We start from the raw sequence: 14,516 nt of genomic DNA on the forward strand, positions 1-14,516 counted from the left end.
TTTTTCCCTTCTCCAACACAGCTGACATACGATCAGCTCATCTGCAAGCTCTGCATAAGCCTGACAACGATCCTGTTGATTGAAATCAGCTAGTGTTGGAAGAAGGAAACTTCCAAAACATGCAGGACTCAGGCCCTCGAGAACTGAGTTTGCCCACCCCTGTTCTAGACTGTCAAGTCTTTTCCTTGGATGGACAGTCTCTGTCCAAAACAAAACCCTCAGACCATGCGTAATATCTTACGTTATCCTTCATGATCTAGAAAGTAGCCAGATGAGCGGTAGGATAAACAAATACCACTGATACCATGTGATCCTGCTAAACTTTCCAGTTAGTCATCTTTCACGTCTTTCACGCTGAATTCATTGAACATTTCATAGTGAGCTACACAAACCACGACCTGAAAACACAGCAAAGAGTGAAAAGAAAAGAGAGATTATCCAATGTATGTGCAGACTGAGGCGCATAAACTACATGTGATGAGGTCGCCTCGCGCCGCTATAAACATTCGACTCACACAAACAAAAACAGTTTCCACTGGAGTTCATGTTGATCCCACAAATGTTTATAGAGGATTAGCCTTATTTCTGCATTCCCTACTGGCGGGATAAGGAAATCTTAGCCAGGACGCATTATCCACTAAATTCCTCCTGGGTTCCCTTCTCTGCTTCCTCTTTTCCAGAGCAGCTCCATTTCCTCTTCCTCTTAAACCTGATTATATACATTCCTTTAAATTGACAGGTGCACTCTCGCACACTTCGCTGAGTCACGATGGCTCCGGGCCAGTCGGTCCTTTTCCTTTTTATCAATCGGTGAGCTCGAGTGCAGTTCAAAGCTGTGCCACACAAGAAGTGCAGGCTTTTTATACATCCCGTGATTACTACACATCCCACTCAGCTGCATTTGGTGTCTCATCGCTGCGTCTATTTTCGTGAGTCTGGCTAATGTCTGCGCTGGAAAACTAATAAGCGTGGTGGCCTCTTTAAAGATGGAAATGGCCTCATGGAATTGCCCTCGAGGGCATTTGCTATTCAAGTCATCCAGTGCAGTTGGCAAGCAAAGTAGAGGGATAAGAAATTTTTAGCCGTGGACTTACAAACGACAATACAAGACATGCTTCCATCATCTGATAATGTGCGTCGCGAGAGTGCGCCTGCTGGTCAAAGCCGAATTTGCTTTATGTACGTGTGCAAAATGTGGTCATTTGGCAAACATGCTGTTGTTAGCATTTGGTCCGAAGTAGCTAGCATGGCTCATTCGACATTTTCCATAACATGAAGGAACAGGAAGACTTTACGCTCACTACAGGATATCAATATATCAACACACAGTTCTATTCCAGTGTCATAGGAAGGCCTGGATGATAATCACGCTAACAAGCTAATGCTAATCTAATGACTGGCTTTGGGACAACAAAGCTAGTTTACTGAAAACAAACCACTTGGCTGTAATTCGTTGGTATTCTTGGCCTTGTGTTAGAAAGCAGACATTGAGCCTGCTGGGCTGAGGCATAAAATGCAGGCAGTCCAATTACATTAACGAGAGGACAACTCAATGTTTGTCACACACCCAAAGATGCCAGAGCAGTTCAATTGCGGGGGTGGGGGGGTTGTGAGCTTTTTGAGAGAGCGAGAGAGAGAGAAAACTCACAGCAACATAAAACAATCTCACCAGAAAGAGAAAAAAAGCAAAAAAGGAAAAAGAGAGAGAGAAAAAAAAAACTATCTCACCAATAATGTTGAATCTAAAAGGCTCCAAAACAAAAGCCGGAAGACTCGGCTGTGAGTCTGTTTTTAGTCAAAAGTCCATGTGGTCCAGATTGATGCAGCTCGCAAGAACATGCCGTAAAACGCTGACCCCCCCCCCCCTCACGATGACGCGGCTACGCTTAGTGGACGATGACTCCTGTTTCAAGGTTAAAACTCAAGAGCGGTAAAAAACAAGAGCGGCTCATCTGTCAGATGTTGGAAGTCTCCCTCATCTGTAACGCATCTCAGCGGCGGTAATCGGGCCTTTTAAAGGTTAACGACAATGAACACAAACTAATCCGTCGCACGTGTCGAGCAGATCCGGATTAGCGCTTCAAATATCATCAGTAAAAGGTGGAAGCTAATAATGCTAATGTCACATTCGCAGGTGTGAAACAATGGCTGAATACAATGATTAAGATTAGTCTGAAAGAACGTTAAAATAGGAAATACTGTACTTGTTAACTGGAAAAATAAACAAACTCTGAATATCGACCAATGGTCTAACCTCCTCATAAATCACATTTTAATGGAAAAAATATCTGCCTCAAATAAAAACCAAATATCAAAATTTATAGAAACATGGTCTACGTATATAGAATTTTTTAACCTAATTCCGGTTACTTAATTCTGTCTGTTAGCGAGAGCCACTACATCGTGATAACTTACATTGATGTTTCTGCATTTGGCAATTTATTATTATATTATATTATTAGTATGTTTTTTTTTTTAATGGGCTTTAGGTGAACTGATGAATACACACACGCTCGCACGCACGCACGCACACACACACACACACACGCACATACACATACTCACCCACATACAAAAAAAAAAAAATATATATATATATATATATATATATATATATGTGTGTATATGTATATATATATGTATATATATTTAAAAAAAAATACATTTATTAAATTTTTTTAAATTGATTTGTTTGTTTGTTTTTAAAAAAAAGGAGAGCAATGATGATGTCAAATCGAATGAACAATACTGAGCTCTCCTGAAAAAAAAAAAGGAAATACTGTACAGTGGTGCTTTGAGATAAAAACAAGTTTTGAGCACAAAGTTGAAATACAAACACATAAATGAATCAAATGGACTTTTGTGACTTCATCTTATTTATTTATTTTAATTTTAGCATCTGTGGTGCATCTGAGCTTTTTTCCCCCCTTTTTTGTTTTGCAAACATGCTTGCATCAAACATCGCAATACATGTAGGCTACTTCACTTTCCTGGCACGGCCAAGCAGGACAGCCTGCAGCTATGACGAAGGCACGAGCCCCAAATATTTCCAGATTTCCTTCTGCTCTTTTATCCTGATCTTATTTTATCCCCTGCTGGCTGGCCTGCACTGCCCATCCTTATTTTTTTCTCTCTTAGTATTTCACTGTATCACATTCTTCTCATATTGTTCCGTTCCGACGTCCACGCTTTCCGCTAAACTCCGGACAGCGTTCGCATTTGTCGGTCTTGGCGCGGGGCCACGGTCTGGCTTGTTTGCATGGACCCACGTGGCTTCATTCCAATCAAGTTGATATGATAAGGGAGGAAAGAGCAAGCAAATGTGTGGGAAACAGTACACATTTTTTCCATTGCATGTTGGGTAGTGTTGGCATCGGAATAAAGTAAAGAGTAGGCAGTTTTATGTGCACCCATAAAAGCTGTTTGAATGTTCAGAATGCCTTTCCTATTAACACCACGTTAACGCGGTAGCTAAAGAAGGTCATCGAAATAACACCCCAGGTATGATGCAGCGCAGTCGTGCGCCGTGCCTAAGTACATTAATAAATATATTGATCAACACTAAAACTAACGTCTCGGCAATCTGGGCGCATGCACATCGCTGGCTTCTGTTCCACTTTTCGCCTGAGGGGTCGCAAATTTGCAAAAACTGTATTTTTTGCAACAAGAATTTTTTTTAACTAAAATTAATATTATTTCTTCTAAATTACTACTTTTTGTCTTTACCTTTACTACTTCTCTCAAAGTTACAAGTTAACAAAACATCTGCACTGATGTCACGCTATCGCCCCCTACAGGACCGGATGAATGACAAGTGGTATTTCTGCCGTTGTTAGAATGAATTAACTATTTTTTTTCACTTTCCCTTACCTTCTCCCCCCTGAGGACGATCATCTGTCTCCCTGCCATCCCTCCCATTTATCTCTGTCCATCCGTGCTTTCTTCTTTTCATCCCTCGTTCATTGAGCCTTGGTGTCACATTCCACATGTGTGCAACTTCCAGATGTATTCCCTCCACTGGAGGACAAAACATGCGACCAGCAAAAACCCACGCATGACATCATGATAATCAACCCCCCCCCCTCCCGAAACCAGAGCTTTGTATTGCCCCCCCGCGAAATCCCCGTTTTTTATAACAACTTTTGCGAAATATGCTGATGCCGAGAGTTTGAACGTACACAGAGGAGTTGGAATGATTGGGGGTGGGGGGCGGGCGGAGGGTGAATTGTGTCTGTGGGGGGCTTCAAACTAAAAATACACACATACGCAGACGTACACACCCGTGGGTCACACGATGACCTTCCTGCCAGAATCAATAAGCAAAACGCATGAAGACTCGCAGCCACACTTTTTAACATCACCGCAAGTTTCTTTGGAATAAAAAAAGGCGCATGGACGCTCACATCATCAAAAGCTGTGTAATGACGACATACAACAGATACAATAATGAGGTTTCATTGCAAACAGTAGGTTTTGTATCACATACGGCTAACATTTTAAGTGCTATGATATAATTAAAAGCCACCAAAAGGAACCAGATTCGAGTTAATTGAACGTGAAGTGATGTTAAAATAATCATTTTCAAGGCACCACATTTGGTGCTTGAAGTGGAAACAGGTGGTCCTCCATTCAATTAGCAATTCATGATAATATTGTAAAACACACAAAAAGAAATGATTGGAAATAAACATGAATAACAATTTTTTTTAAAAGATGACTGATAAACTGTACCAACCAGTCATTATTCAGCCAATATTTGTCTGGAGTTAAAATTTGTCAGAATAAATTTTATTAATATAAGACAAGACAAGAGAAAATATTAAGTATTAAATAGAGGTTGTCAAATGATTAATTTTTTAACCCGTGGGCAGTATTTTATTTTGAAATGGCTTGGTCAGAACCAACAAAAAGACAAAAAATGGTTACAATAACGCCTAGGGGTATCAGATTAATCACATCTTAGAATTTCGATTATTCACGATTAATCGCTTAATTAAAAAAGCTTTTTATCAACATTTTTTGCCCGCCATATTTACATAGCATATGTTATGTGTTAATTTTTTCGACATTTAAAGTTAGGAGGACGTCTTTAACATTTTTTTAATCATTTTTTGCACATGCTCATCCTCCTCTTTTTCGAATCAGTTAATTATAAAGAAATTAAATAAAATAAATCACCCCGATATTTCGACATGAACACATTTTCTGAATGTCATACATAAACATTTAAATGCTTTACTTTAATACATGTAGTTATGTTTATTGCTCAAATACAACCTGTGCTACCTTTAACATAGCCATCCGCTGTCAAGCTAAAGGATCATCTGTGGTCGAAATTAATACTGTGATTAATCTGCGTTAATACATGATTAATGCAATAATTCTTTGTGATTAATTAATTAGTTAACACTTTAACTTTGACAGCACTAGCATTAAGTTAAAAATAACACAACATTATTTTACGGGGAATAAATTCAAATTAGTTGAACCATTATAATTCTAATTTTGTGAGAAAACAAGATGCAATAATACAAGATTTTATTTTTTTACACAAAGCCTCTTTCCCTCACACACACGTTTTCCCTTCACCTGAGCCCCTAACACACCTTGGCACTTGGACAAGTGCCTGTACAGTATGAAGCCAGCACACAATTCCATTGACAAAGTATCCAAAAACTTCCCATGGACAAAACGTCCATGTTTAAACTGATGATGTTGGGCGCTAACATGACAACATCATGACAAAAAGTAGCCAACGAGGTGCTTAACAACATCACAAACGTTTTCACCCCAGTCTGCTTTTTGTTCTCTCTCTCCTCCTGTCAGGAAGGTTAATGGGAACACGTCGCCCCTGGGCAGACGCAGCCCCCGCCATAATACCACTTTGATGGATGGCTCTGGCCAGCTGTTGGCCTGGGAGACGGGGGAAGGGTTGGGCGGGGGGGGAGTGGGTAGACAGACCTGGTGCACGGCTGAAGCACACAAAAGCATCAAGTAGTGCTTAAATCCAATTTTCCTCAACTAAGGTGAAACGGGTGGTAGCCATAGACGGGCAATCCCGTTCACACGCCGATATCAAGAGTTAACTTCATTGCTAACCAAAACAGCAGCACCTCTCAAAGCGCATTTGGATGAGTCCTACCGCTTGTTGTTGTATTAGAGATGATTCTGGAGATTATTTCGTTAGTGATTATCCAGTCAATTCTGAGCGGGATTAACAAAATAGCTAACCAAAACAGCAGCACTTTAACAGTCTTTCAGATGAGTCCTACCTCAAGTTGTAATATTGAAGAAGATCTCACACTGCCAAAATAAGTGTCATTCTAGTGTACTGGGATTTTTTGGGGGGGAAATTCACCAACAGTCATGTCCATTTGAACTCTGTCGCTAAGCAAAACAGCAGCACCTATAGGCAGCCATCCCACTGTATTGCATCATAGTATGTCATATTAGAATAGATGATCTATGGCTATTTTAAGAGAAAGACTACTGCTCCAGTTGGCTCTTTAGAGTGTTTGTGTTTATGTTGCAGTGAGGTACCCTGTTGCTAACCAAAGCAGCAGCACCTATCAAAACACTCTTGTGAATTGTAGTATTGAAAAATATTTCAGGGCAAGTAGCGTTCCAGTAGATTTCGTTGTGATGTGCTCACTCCACAACGTTGCGTGCACCCATAAATATGTGCTCGGGAGCTACTTCTTTGCTAACCAAAACAGCAGCACCTAATTGTTTTTTTTTATAATAGGTATAGATGAGTCATAGCACATGTTAAAGAAAAATGGAGATGACTATAGCAACTCACTTCTTGCTGCTATGATCTCCACAAGTTGACCAACTGCAGTTTGAATTCAGTTGCTAAGAAAACCAGCAGCAGCACCCGGCGAGGCTTGCCGACCAATCAAATTGTGGAACTGTGTTGCCACATGTTGTAGTGTTAAAGTAGATGATCTATAATCTGTGTTCCACCCAGTCCGCCTCAATTCTTGAGGTTTCTCCGCATTCATTATGTACTAAATTAAAAGTGAGAAAAAAGGTGCGGTCCAAACTATTAAACGACCTCCCATGGCGCCGTACTTTACGAGCCTCTCACCGCCAGCCAACCTCACCCAGCAAATAAAACAGGATCAACCTGGGGAAACTTCAGCAAGCCTCACAAGAGCATCCAAGTGAACGGGAGTGTGAATACTTTCAAATCTGTAAAGTAGCAATTTGCTAGCAATCGTATCCATCCTATGGAGAAAACATTTCATAATACAAATAAATTGCCTGACGTTCGAGGATCCTAGAAGATTGTAGCTCACTATGGAGATAATTCAGCCGAGTTCACGGGGTCTGACATAAAAGCCTGGGGTCCCCATTGAAACCGTATGGGTTCAGCATGAGTCAGCCTGTGTGTGGCATGACCTTCCAGTGAAGGTTAAGACCTGTGGAAGCCCACAGAACGTGATGTCGCACCTTCACGGGTGTTTTGCTTGTCTGAAGCTTGCTTTGAGGGGTATCGCTTTCCCAACCAAAGTGCGTGTGCGTTGTTGTTAAGTGGATTAGCGGTGAAGGTCTAGTGCGAGTCCGTGTTTGCTTTTGGGCTCAGGGGCCATTTAGATGAAGATTAGGTTCTTCAAGCAAACACTCGACGGGGATAATAACAGGGATCAATAGCGGCAAACTGTCAGTCAGTAGTGACTGATGGTGTAGTGCATGTGTCTGCCACTACACTGTGCCTGTGATTGACTGGCAACCAGTCCCGGGTGAGTCTACTTTTTGCCCTAAAGTCTGCAAGCCTGGGTTTCAGATCCCCCGTCAACCCAGGATCAGTCAATTCAACAGTGGAGTGAAAATGACATCACAGCGCAGCTTCAGAAAACAGGTGAGCTGTGAGCAACTGTGATGTCATCTTCAGTCGACAGCAAGTGGCAAAATGGCCGCCCCCTGAGATGGCTAAAAAAAAAAAACGGCTGGATTCTGCTTCATAATTCATATTCCCAAAATTTTATATTAACTCATTCACGGCCATTGACGCCTATATATGTCAAAAATTAATCTGAACTATTTCTATTAGATTAACACTTGTTCCCACTTTTGTTAACGAGAGTATTTTTATTACACATTCAGAACAGATATAAAATTTGTGATTAATTGTGAGTTAACTAGTGAAGTCATGCGATTAATTACAATTAAAACTTTTAATCACCTGACGCCCCTAATTTTTAATATTTTTTATTATTATCGTGAGTTAACTAGTGAAGTCATGCGATTAATTACAATTAAAACTTTTAATCACCTGACGCCCCTAATTTTTAATATTTTTTATAATTATTGTGAGTTAACTAGTGAAGTCATGCAATTAATTACAATTAAAAAATGTAATCACCTGACGCACCTAATTTTCAATAATCTTTTCTTTAAAAAAAATATTTAAAAAAGAAAAATAAATATTTTAAGATAATCTTTTCTTTAGTAAAAAAAGAAAAGATTTAAAAAAGAAAAGATAATTAAAAATTAGGGGCGCCAGGCGATTAAAATTTGTCATCGTAATTAATCGCATGACTTCACTAGTTAACTCACATTTTTTATCTGTTCTAAATATACAATAAAAAAATTCTAGGTTTTCATACTTGTTAACAAAAGTGGAAAAAATGTTAAACTAATAAAAAAAATAGTTTAAATGAATTTTTGACGTATATAGGCGTCAATGGTAGTGAGTGAGTTAATCAGAATGTCATGTTTAGACTAGTGAGGTCACATGTAACATATTATTGTCAAGAAATGATTCAGGTTGACTTCCCCTTTAACTACAATCTTAAAAGTAAATTTTAGTAATTGCACATCCACTACAGTAGGTGGCAGTGGCGCTCTCATTGTCATAGTGAGAAGCACTGAGTTAAATACAACTGAATAATATACAGTAGCTCACATTAAACTCTGCTCCTAACACTATTCCAACTAACAAACATCTTGCAACTGATGTTGCAAAACATAATCCCCGCTCGAATGTGTCACGGTTCCAGTCAACAGGGTGTGAAATCAGGTCATGATCTATTGTGGTTTGACAGTTTTTCAGGCCAATCTGAGAAACCGGTGCTGGTTCAGAGGAATATATACATTATGCCCCTTTGTGCAACTTCCTGCATGCATGAATGCACACGCGTGCAGGATGTACACATTTCTTGTCTTGGCCTGGTGGAGCGACATTTCAAAAATCATGACACTGCGCCTGCACAGGCAGCCATCACATCATCGCCATAAACTGAGATAATTAATCCGTCACTGACACAAGTCATAAATAGTCCAACTTTTTAACATGACAGTTAATTGCAGTTTCTGACGTGTGTTTTTTCTCTGTCTAAAAACAATGATATCATGGATGTTTTGTAGCCGGTATTCAACCAGTTGCAGTGACTGAAACAAAACCACAATCATCAAGTTTCAGTTCCTCCACATCGGAGGGCTTAGGTTGTGGTTCTCTAACTCAGGTTAAGGGTCCGGTGGAACTGTTGCTAACATGTATAATAATATGTTTGATTGTTGCCTCTGTTTCCTTCATACATTATCCAAAAGACTCTATTAGGAAAAAGGTTCCCCGCCCTTGATTTACAGACTTGTTTCCTTGCATTCATGCCCTTTTTATCCTCTGAAAAACTAAAATGAAACACTAGAAGAATAGAAAGACAAACAAAGACATTGTTATTTAACCATGAAAAACAGCTTCATAACCTCAAAAATGAGCACTAAACTGACGAAGCAATGTGCTTAAAAGAACACACTAATAAATCACTTTTGTGTGCTTCCAAGTAATGACCAACATTAACGGGGTCGGACTATTGACTAACTATCAGCGGATGACGTGAAGAGCGCATTTGGTGTCACATGACTCGACATCAATAGTTAAAAGATGGCCCGACTGTGAATTATTAAAGGTGTTTGCGCAATCTGGAAACCCCTTGATGAGGTGAGGCGGTTTTAGCGTGCGTGCATGCTGTGGAAACTCACACCTGCACGCCATTGAGGTAAAAGCGCATTTAGACCAAGAAGTGTTACTTGCTAAGCATAAGTGATGCATTGTCCATCACAATATTGCGGAGATGTTGGCGATATAAAAAAATAAAAATAAAAATCACGATACTGTATAAAAACTCCCAATACTGTTTTGTTTAAAAAAAAAAAAGCTTAAATTGGGGAAACTTTTTTTTTTTTTTTTTTTTTTTTTTTTTTACTGTCATGCGCTCCTATTGGCTCAGCGTTACAAAGTATGATGCACAATACTGTGTTCAGCTGAAGCGGGTGAAAAGTAATAATTTTGGACGGAGATTTTGGAAAAAATATTTGCTGGTGTGACTGATTTATGAGAACAACGCTGCAGTATTTTGGGATAGAACATAGTTTTGTCCGAGTGAGCAATAATCAGGTAACGTTAACTTCAATGCACATAAACGACCCACAGTCACTAATAACACTTCATATTGAAACGTTGACTAATGCAGGTACACATTGTGAATCGAGTCAATTTGTGGAGGAACTCGTGTGTTTACATTCCCCCTCATCTGGCGATTAAAGTGGGTCTTAAACGTAGGTGGCCAAAACATGCCTAACAAAAATTTAACTGCGCTAATAAACTAACCAAAACAGGTCTTTTTAACTTTTGATATTTGATTTCTATAGCAGCAAAATGTCTGGCCAAAAAGGCGGTACAGAGAGAAAAAAAATGGGTTTGGGTTAGAATAGCAGTTAGCCTCACTAGCTTTGGCTGCTAGTCTTAAAATATTTATACCAGAGGCAAGGGGATTGAGTTAATGGTTAGGATTGGAGATCATAATTACAGTTAGCATTAGGGTTAGGGGTTAAATTTAGTGTTTGGATTATGGATCTTGTTAAGAGAAGGGTTAGGGTTAACATGAGTTAGAACAATACAAAACTCAGATGTCTTGTTTTGCAGGATGTAAGCAAAAGGTCTCTGAGACACGTGCTAGATTTCCTAAGAGTGTCACAGCGATGAAGGCAAGAGGTGAAAGCATAATGATTTCAAAGCATCCTCAGTGGAGCGCTATCACAGTTTCCTGTGCTCACTCGCATCATAGTTTGGGGAATTTGTATCTTTGAGTTTTTTTTTTAGTGTTGTTGTTGTTTTTGAGAGTTGGATCACAATGAGAATTGAACCTTAACATTGCAGTGATTAGCTTGCGTTTCCTGTGTGAACTATACAATATTGTCGTTTTTTTTTTAGTAGATACTAAATGTTGGCATTTTCGAGCTGTAAAAAAAAAAAAAAACACTAATATTTGACAACATCATTTTCCAAAGCAGCATTTGCTATAAAAAGCATCATTGACTTCATGTTGGTTCACAAGCGCGTTACAAGTCTTTACTCTGTGACTCCGCTCTAACACGAGTAGATTGAAGCCAGATGCCTTCTTCCCTTTATTCCAGCCCAAACTCAAACCACCTGTAACCCCCCCCCCCCCCCAATCTCCGTTGGGAATTTGTGGGGATTAAATGCTTGCCACTAAAATAACCTCTAGGGTGCGGAACCAGGGGCGGGGGTGTAGCAGCTATCTGGTGTAGCGCAGCATGGGATAGCTTGTAGCTTCTAGCGCAGGTGAGGTCACAGCGGAGCAGTCTTTAGCGCACGCTAACGGATTTAAGTACAACCAGATTCATTCGTGAACAATCAGCGTGAAGGTGCACAAGATGGTACCACGGTCATGCAGGGGGGGGGGGGGGGGGTGAGCTTCTGCACAGAACAGACCTTTTTTTTTTTTAACCCAACCAAGCTAATTAGCATCACAAGTTGCCGTCATCTGCACAAGAGAAGCAATTTGATATTAAAAAAAGGACATGGTTGGTTCACTTGATGATGTCATCGTCCTCATGGTGGTGGGGGGGGGGGGAGCATTGATATCCAACATACTTCATTACTAGCTCCCAAGCTTGACTTACTTGGACACAACTGAAGGAAATCCCCACAACCCACGTCATCTTACAGCTTTCATTTGACTGGCTAGAGTGGGACATCACATTAGCGTAGTAGTGTTTTGCATGTCTTGTCTCGAAGTTCTAAGGTTCAGGGTTCGAATGTCAGCTCCAGCACTTTTTGCAAGGAATTTCTATGTTTTGGTTCCATGCTAAAATAAACCACTTCCGGTTTCATTCTTCTTCTTTGAATTTGTTTACGTCTCAAACTAAATAAGTGTGCTGCCATCTAGTGGTCGAAAGTGGAATCACAGCGCACCCGCTCTACAGGAGAGTCCCATGTACTGTACAAAAAATATCGTCTTGCCAAAAAGTCAGCTTCGGTTAATTAAAGACTTTAAATTGTCCATAGGTGTGAGTCTTTGTGTGAATGTTTGCTTTGCTACTTACTAAGTGAGAAACATGCTCTATAGGGTTTAGATCAGGTCGTTTACTTTGTCCTAAAAAAAAATATAGCAGAGGAAGTCAGCATTGATCACCTCATACTCCTGAAAACCACTGGGGGCATATTTTCACGATAAGTGGACATTGCTATGACATTCTCTTATAAATTAAACAGCATTATTATTCATACTGACTAGACATTACTGATGGCGCAGCATCAGCAGCAACTGGAAGTTCAGTATCTTGCTCAAGGACACTTTGACATGGTCACAAGGGCGAGGGATCAAACCTACAACCTCAGGGTTGGGAGACGACCACCCTATCACACACACACACACACACACACACACACACACAATTATTTTTTTTAAGCAAGAGAATTAGAAGGACTCCGGAAGGGAGCCCTGAGGGACGCCACTTGGAATAGGATCCATCCAACCATTTTGAAATGCATATGTCCTCATGATCTATCCCGTCCAATCACAGGCAGGGCCCATTGAAACAAACAATCACACCGATGGACAATTTAGAGTCTAAGGTATGTTTTTAGTAGGTGGTAGAAAGCCAGAGTAGCGCGAAAAAACCCATGCAAGCAAGGAGCAAGAACATGGAAACTCCACATAGGAAGCTAAGCTTCATACCCAGATCCGCAGAACATTTCCGTCCGAAAACATGAAATTGCTGATTTTACATGGCGAGCGATGTGCGCGGAGAAAACCGAGTGAGTCAGACGTCGTGACGCCGCACGAGCGTTCGCACGGCAACGGCAAAACTTTTTTTTCCAGCGGGGTGTAAACACTGCATTCACTCACACCACTTGACAGTAACTGCACTACTGCCTAACCACCTTTGAAACAAACTGTCCGGATCAACTCGTCACGTTATGGTTAGGAACTGTAAATCCTGATGTCACATGTGTTTCCACAGCAGGGAGACAGAAGAGGAAGAAGAAAAAGATGTCAAGTCACAAAGCGCTTAAAGAACAACACATAAACATAAAGTGTTAACAATAATACAATCATAACAACCCAACAAATCAGTTTTTCCATTCTTAAAAAAAATGATGCCCTCACGTATGGGCAAGGAGAGCCATGGCAAAACAGCAAAACACACAAATGAGAACACACAACAGTAGTTGGCAGCCAGCTAATGCTACAATGCTAACCAGCCAACTCAATGACAGCACTTGTCTCTCACTAGGCCACACCCCTTAAAGGCAGAATCCCAACACATTGATACTACAGAATGGTCTTTGATCTCATTTTTTCACTTGTATGTCCCTTTCCACCTGCCAAGGCACTCAAAGCGCTTCACACTGACTTCACGTGCATCAGGTGCAACTGGGGGGGTTCAGTATCTTGCTCAAGGACACTTCGACGTGGTCACAACACCCGGGGAATCGAACCTACAACCTCTAGCTCTAAGTAATAGTTGTCTAGCTAACCAGCTGTTGATTGGCTATAGTTTAGTGCCTAACATTTAGACAGGGAGATTTTTTTTTATTGTATATGATGGTCTGATTTGTATTTATTTATTTATTAATCATTAGTAAAAGGGTGAAACTATTGTGCCCCTAACATGCACTTTTATGGGAACCCATAAAAGTGCATGTGTTTTAAATGACACCATAGGTTACACTATGGATGACAACTACCACACAATTTAATGACCTCAGCGCTGTTGGAAAAAGGACGCCTGTTAGCAATTATTTTATTAAGTGCTGTAATAATGAACTCACCAGCGAGCGCAGCTGTCGCGAGAGGGCAACTTGAAGTCCCCGGCATTTTCGGCTCTGTCAAAAGACAAAAACAAAAAAAAAAAACGGACCGTTAGTTATGATTCCGCTGAGTTCCGTGACGTGCGATGACTGAATGACCCGACGCGCACGCACCCACGTCCTCCCCCCCAGAAAAAAAATGAAAAAGTCCTCAGTGTGATGAGATCTAGTCCATAGCGCGTCCGCCTGTGCTCTGAGCGGCCGAGCACTGCAGCAGCATGAGGAGGAAGAGGAGGAGGAGGAAGGAGGTGGAGGAGGAGGAGGAGGAGGAGGGATGTTCTGTCATGAGCGGGACCCTACTCGGGGGGGGGGGGGGGGGCTCGGTCTGCCGCTGGAGCATGGGAATTTTTTTTTTTACTAGTGCCAGGAAGTGAACATTTACGCCACGATT

The 14,516-nt window shown here is 40.7% G+C and overlaps 1 protein-coding gene across 5 annotated transcripts in view; it reads right to left on the minus strand.

Annotated features, from left to right (window-relative positions):
• itga1 (integrin, alpha 1) overlaps nucleotides 1-14,516 on the minus strand; it is a 58,681-nt gene that overhangs the window by 31,596 nt on the left and 12,569 nt on the right. For 4 of the 5 annotated variants that reach the window (XM_077542431.1, XM_077542429.1, XM_077542427.1 and 1 more), the window contains one exon: nucleotides 14,087-14,140. In XM_077542431.1, coding sequence (XP_077398557.1) covers nucleotides 14,087-14,132 — 46 coding nt within the window. In that variant the 5' untranslated portion in view covers nucleotides 14,133-14,140. Of the gene's footprint in view, nucleotides 1-14,086; nucleotides 14,141-14,239; nucleotides 14,431-14,516 lie in introns of those variants that run through there. The other variant, XM_077542432.1, reaches the window with a different exon arrangement.

Source organism: Vanacampus margaritifer, chromosome 14 (genome assembly GCF_051991255.1).
Source record: "Vanacampus margaritifer isolate UIUO_Vmar chromosome 14, RoL_Vmar_1.0, whole genome shotgun sequence".
Lineage (NCBI taxonomy): Eukaryota > Metazoa > Chordata > Actinopteri > Syngnathiformes > Syngnathidae > Vanacampus > Vanacampus margaritifer.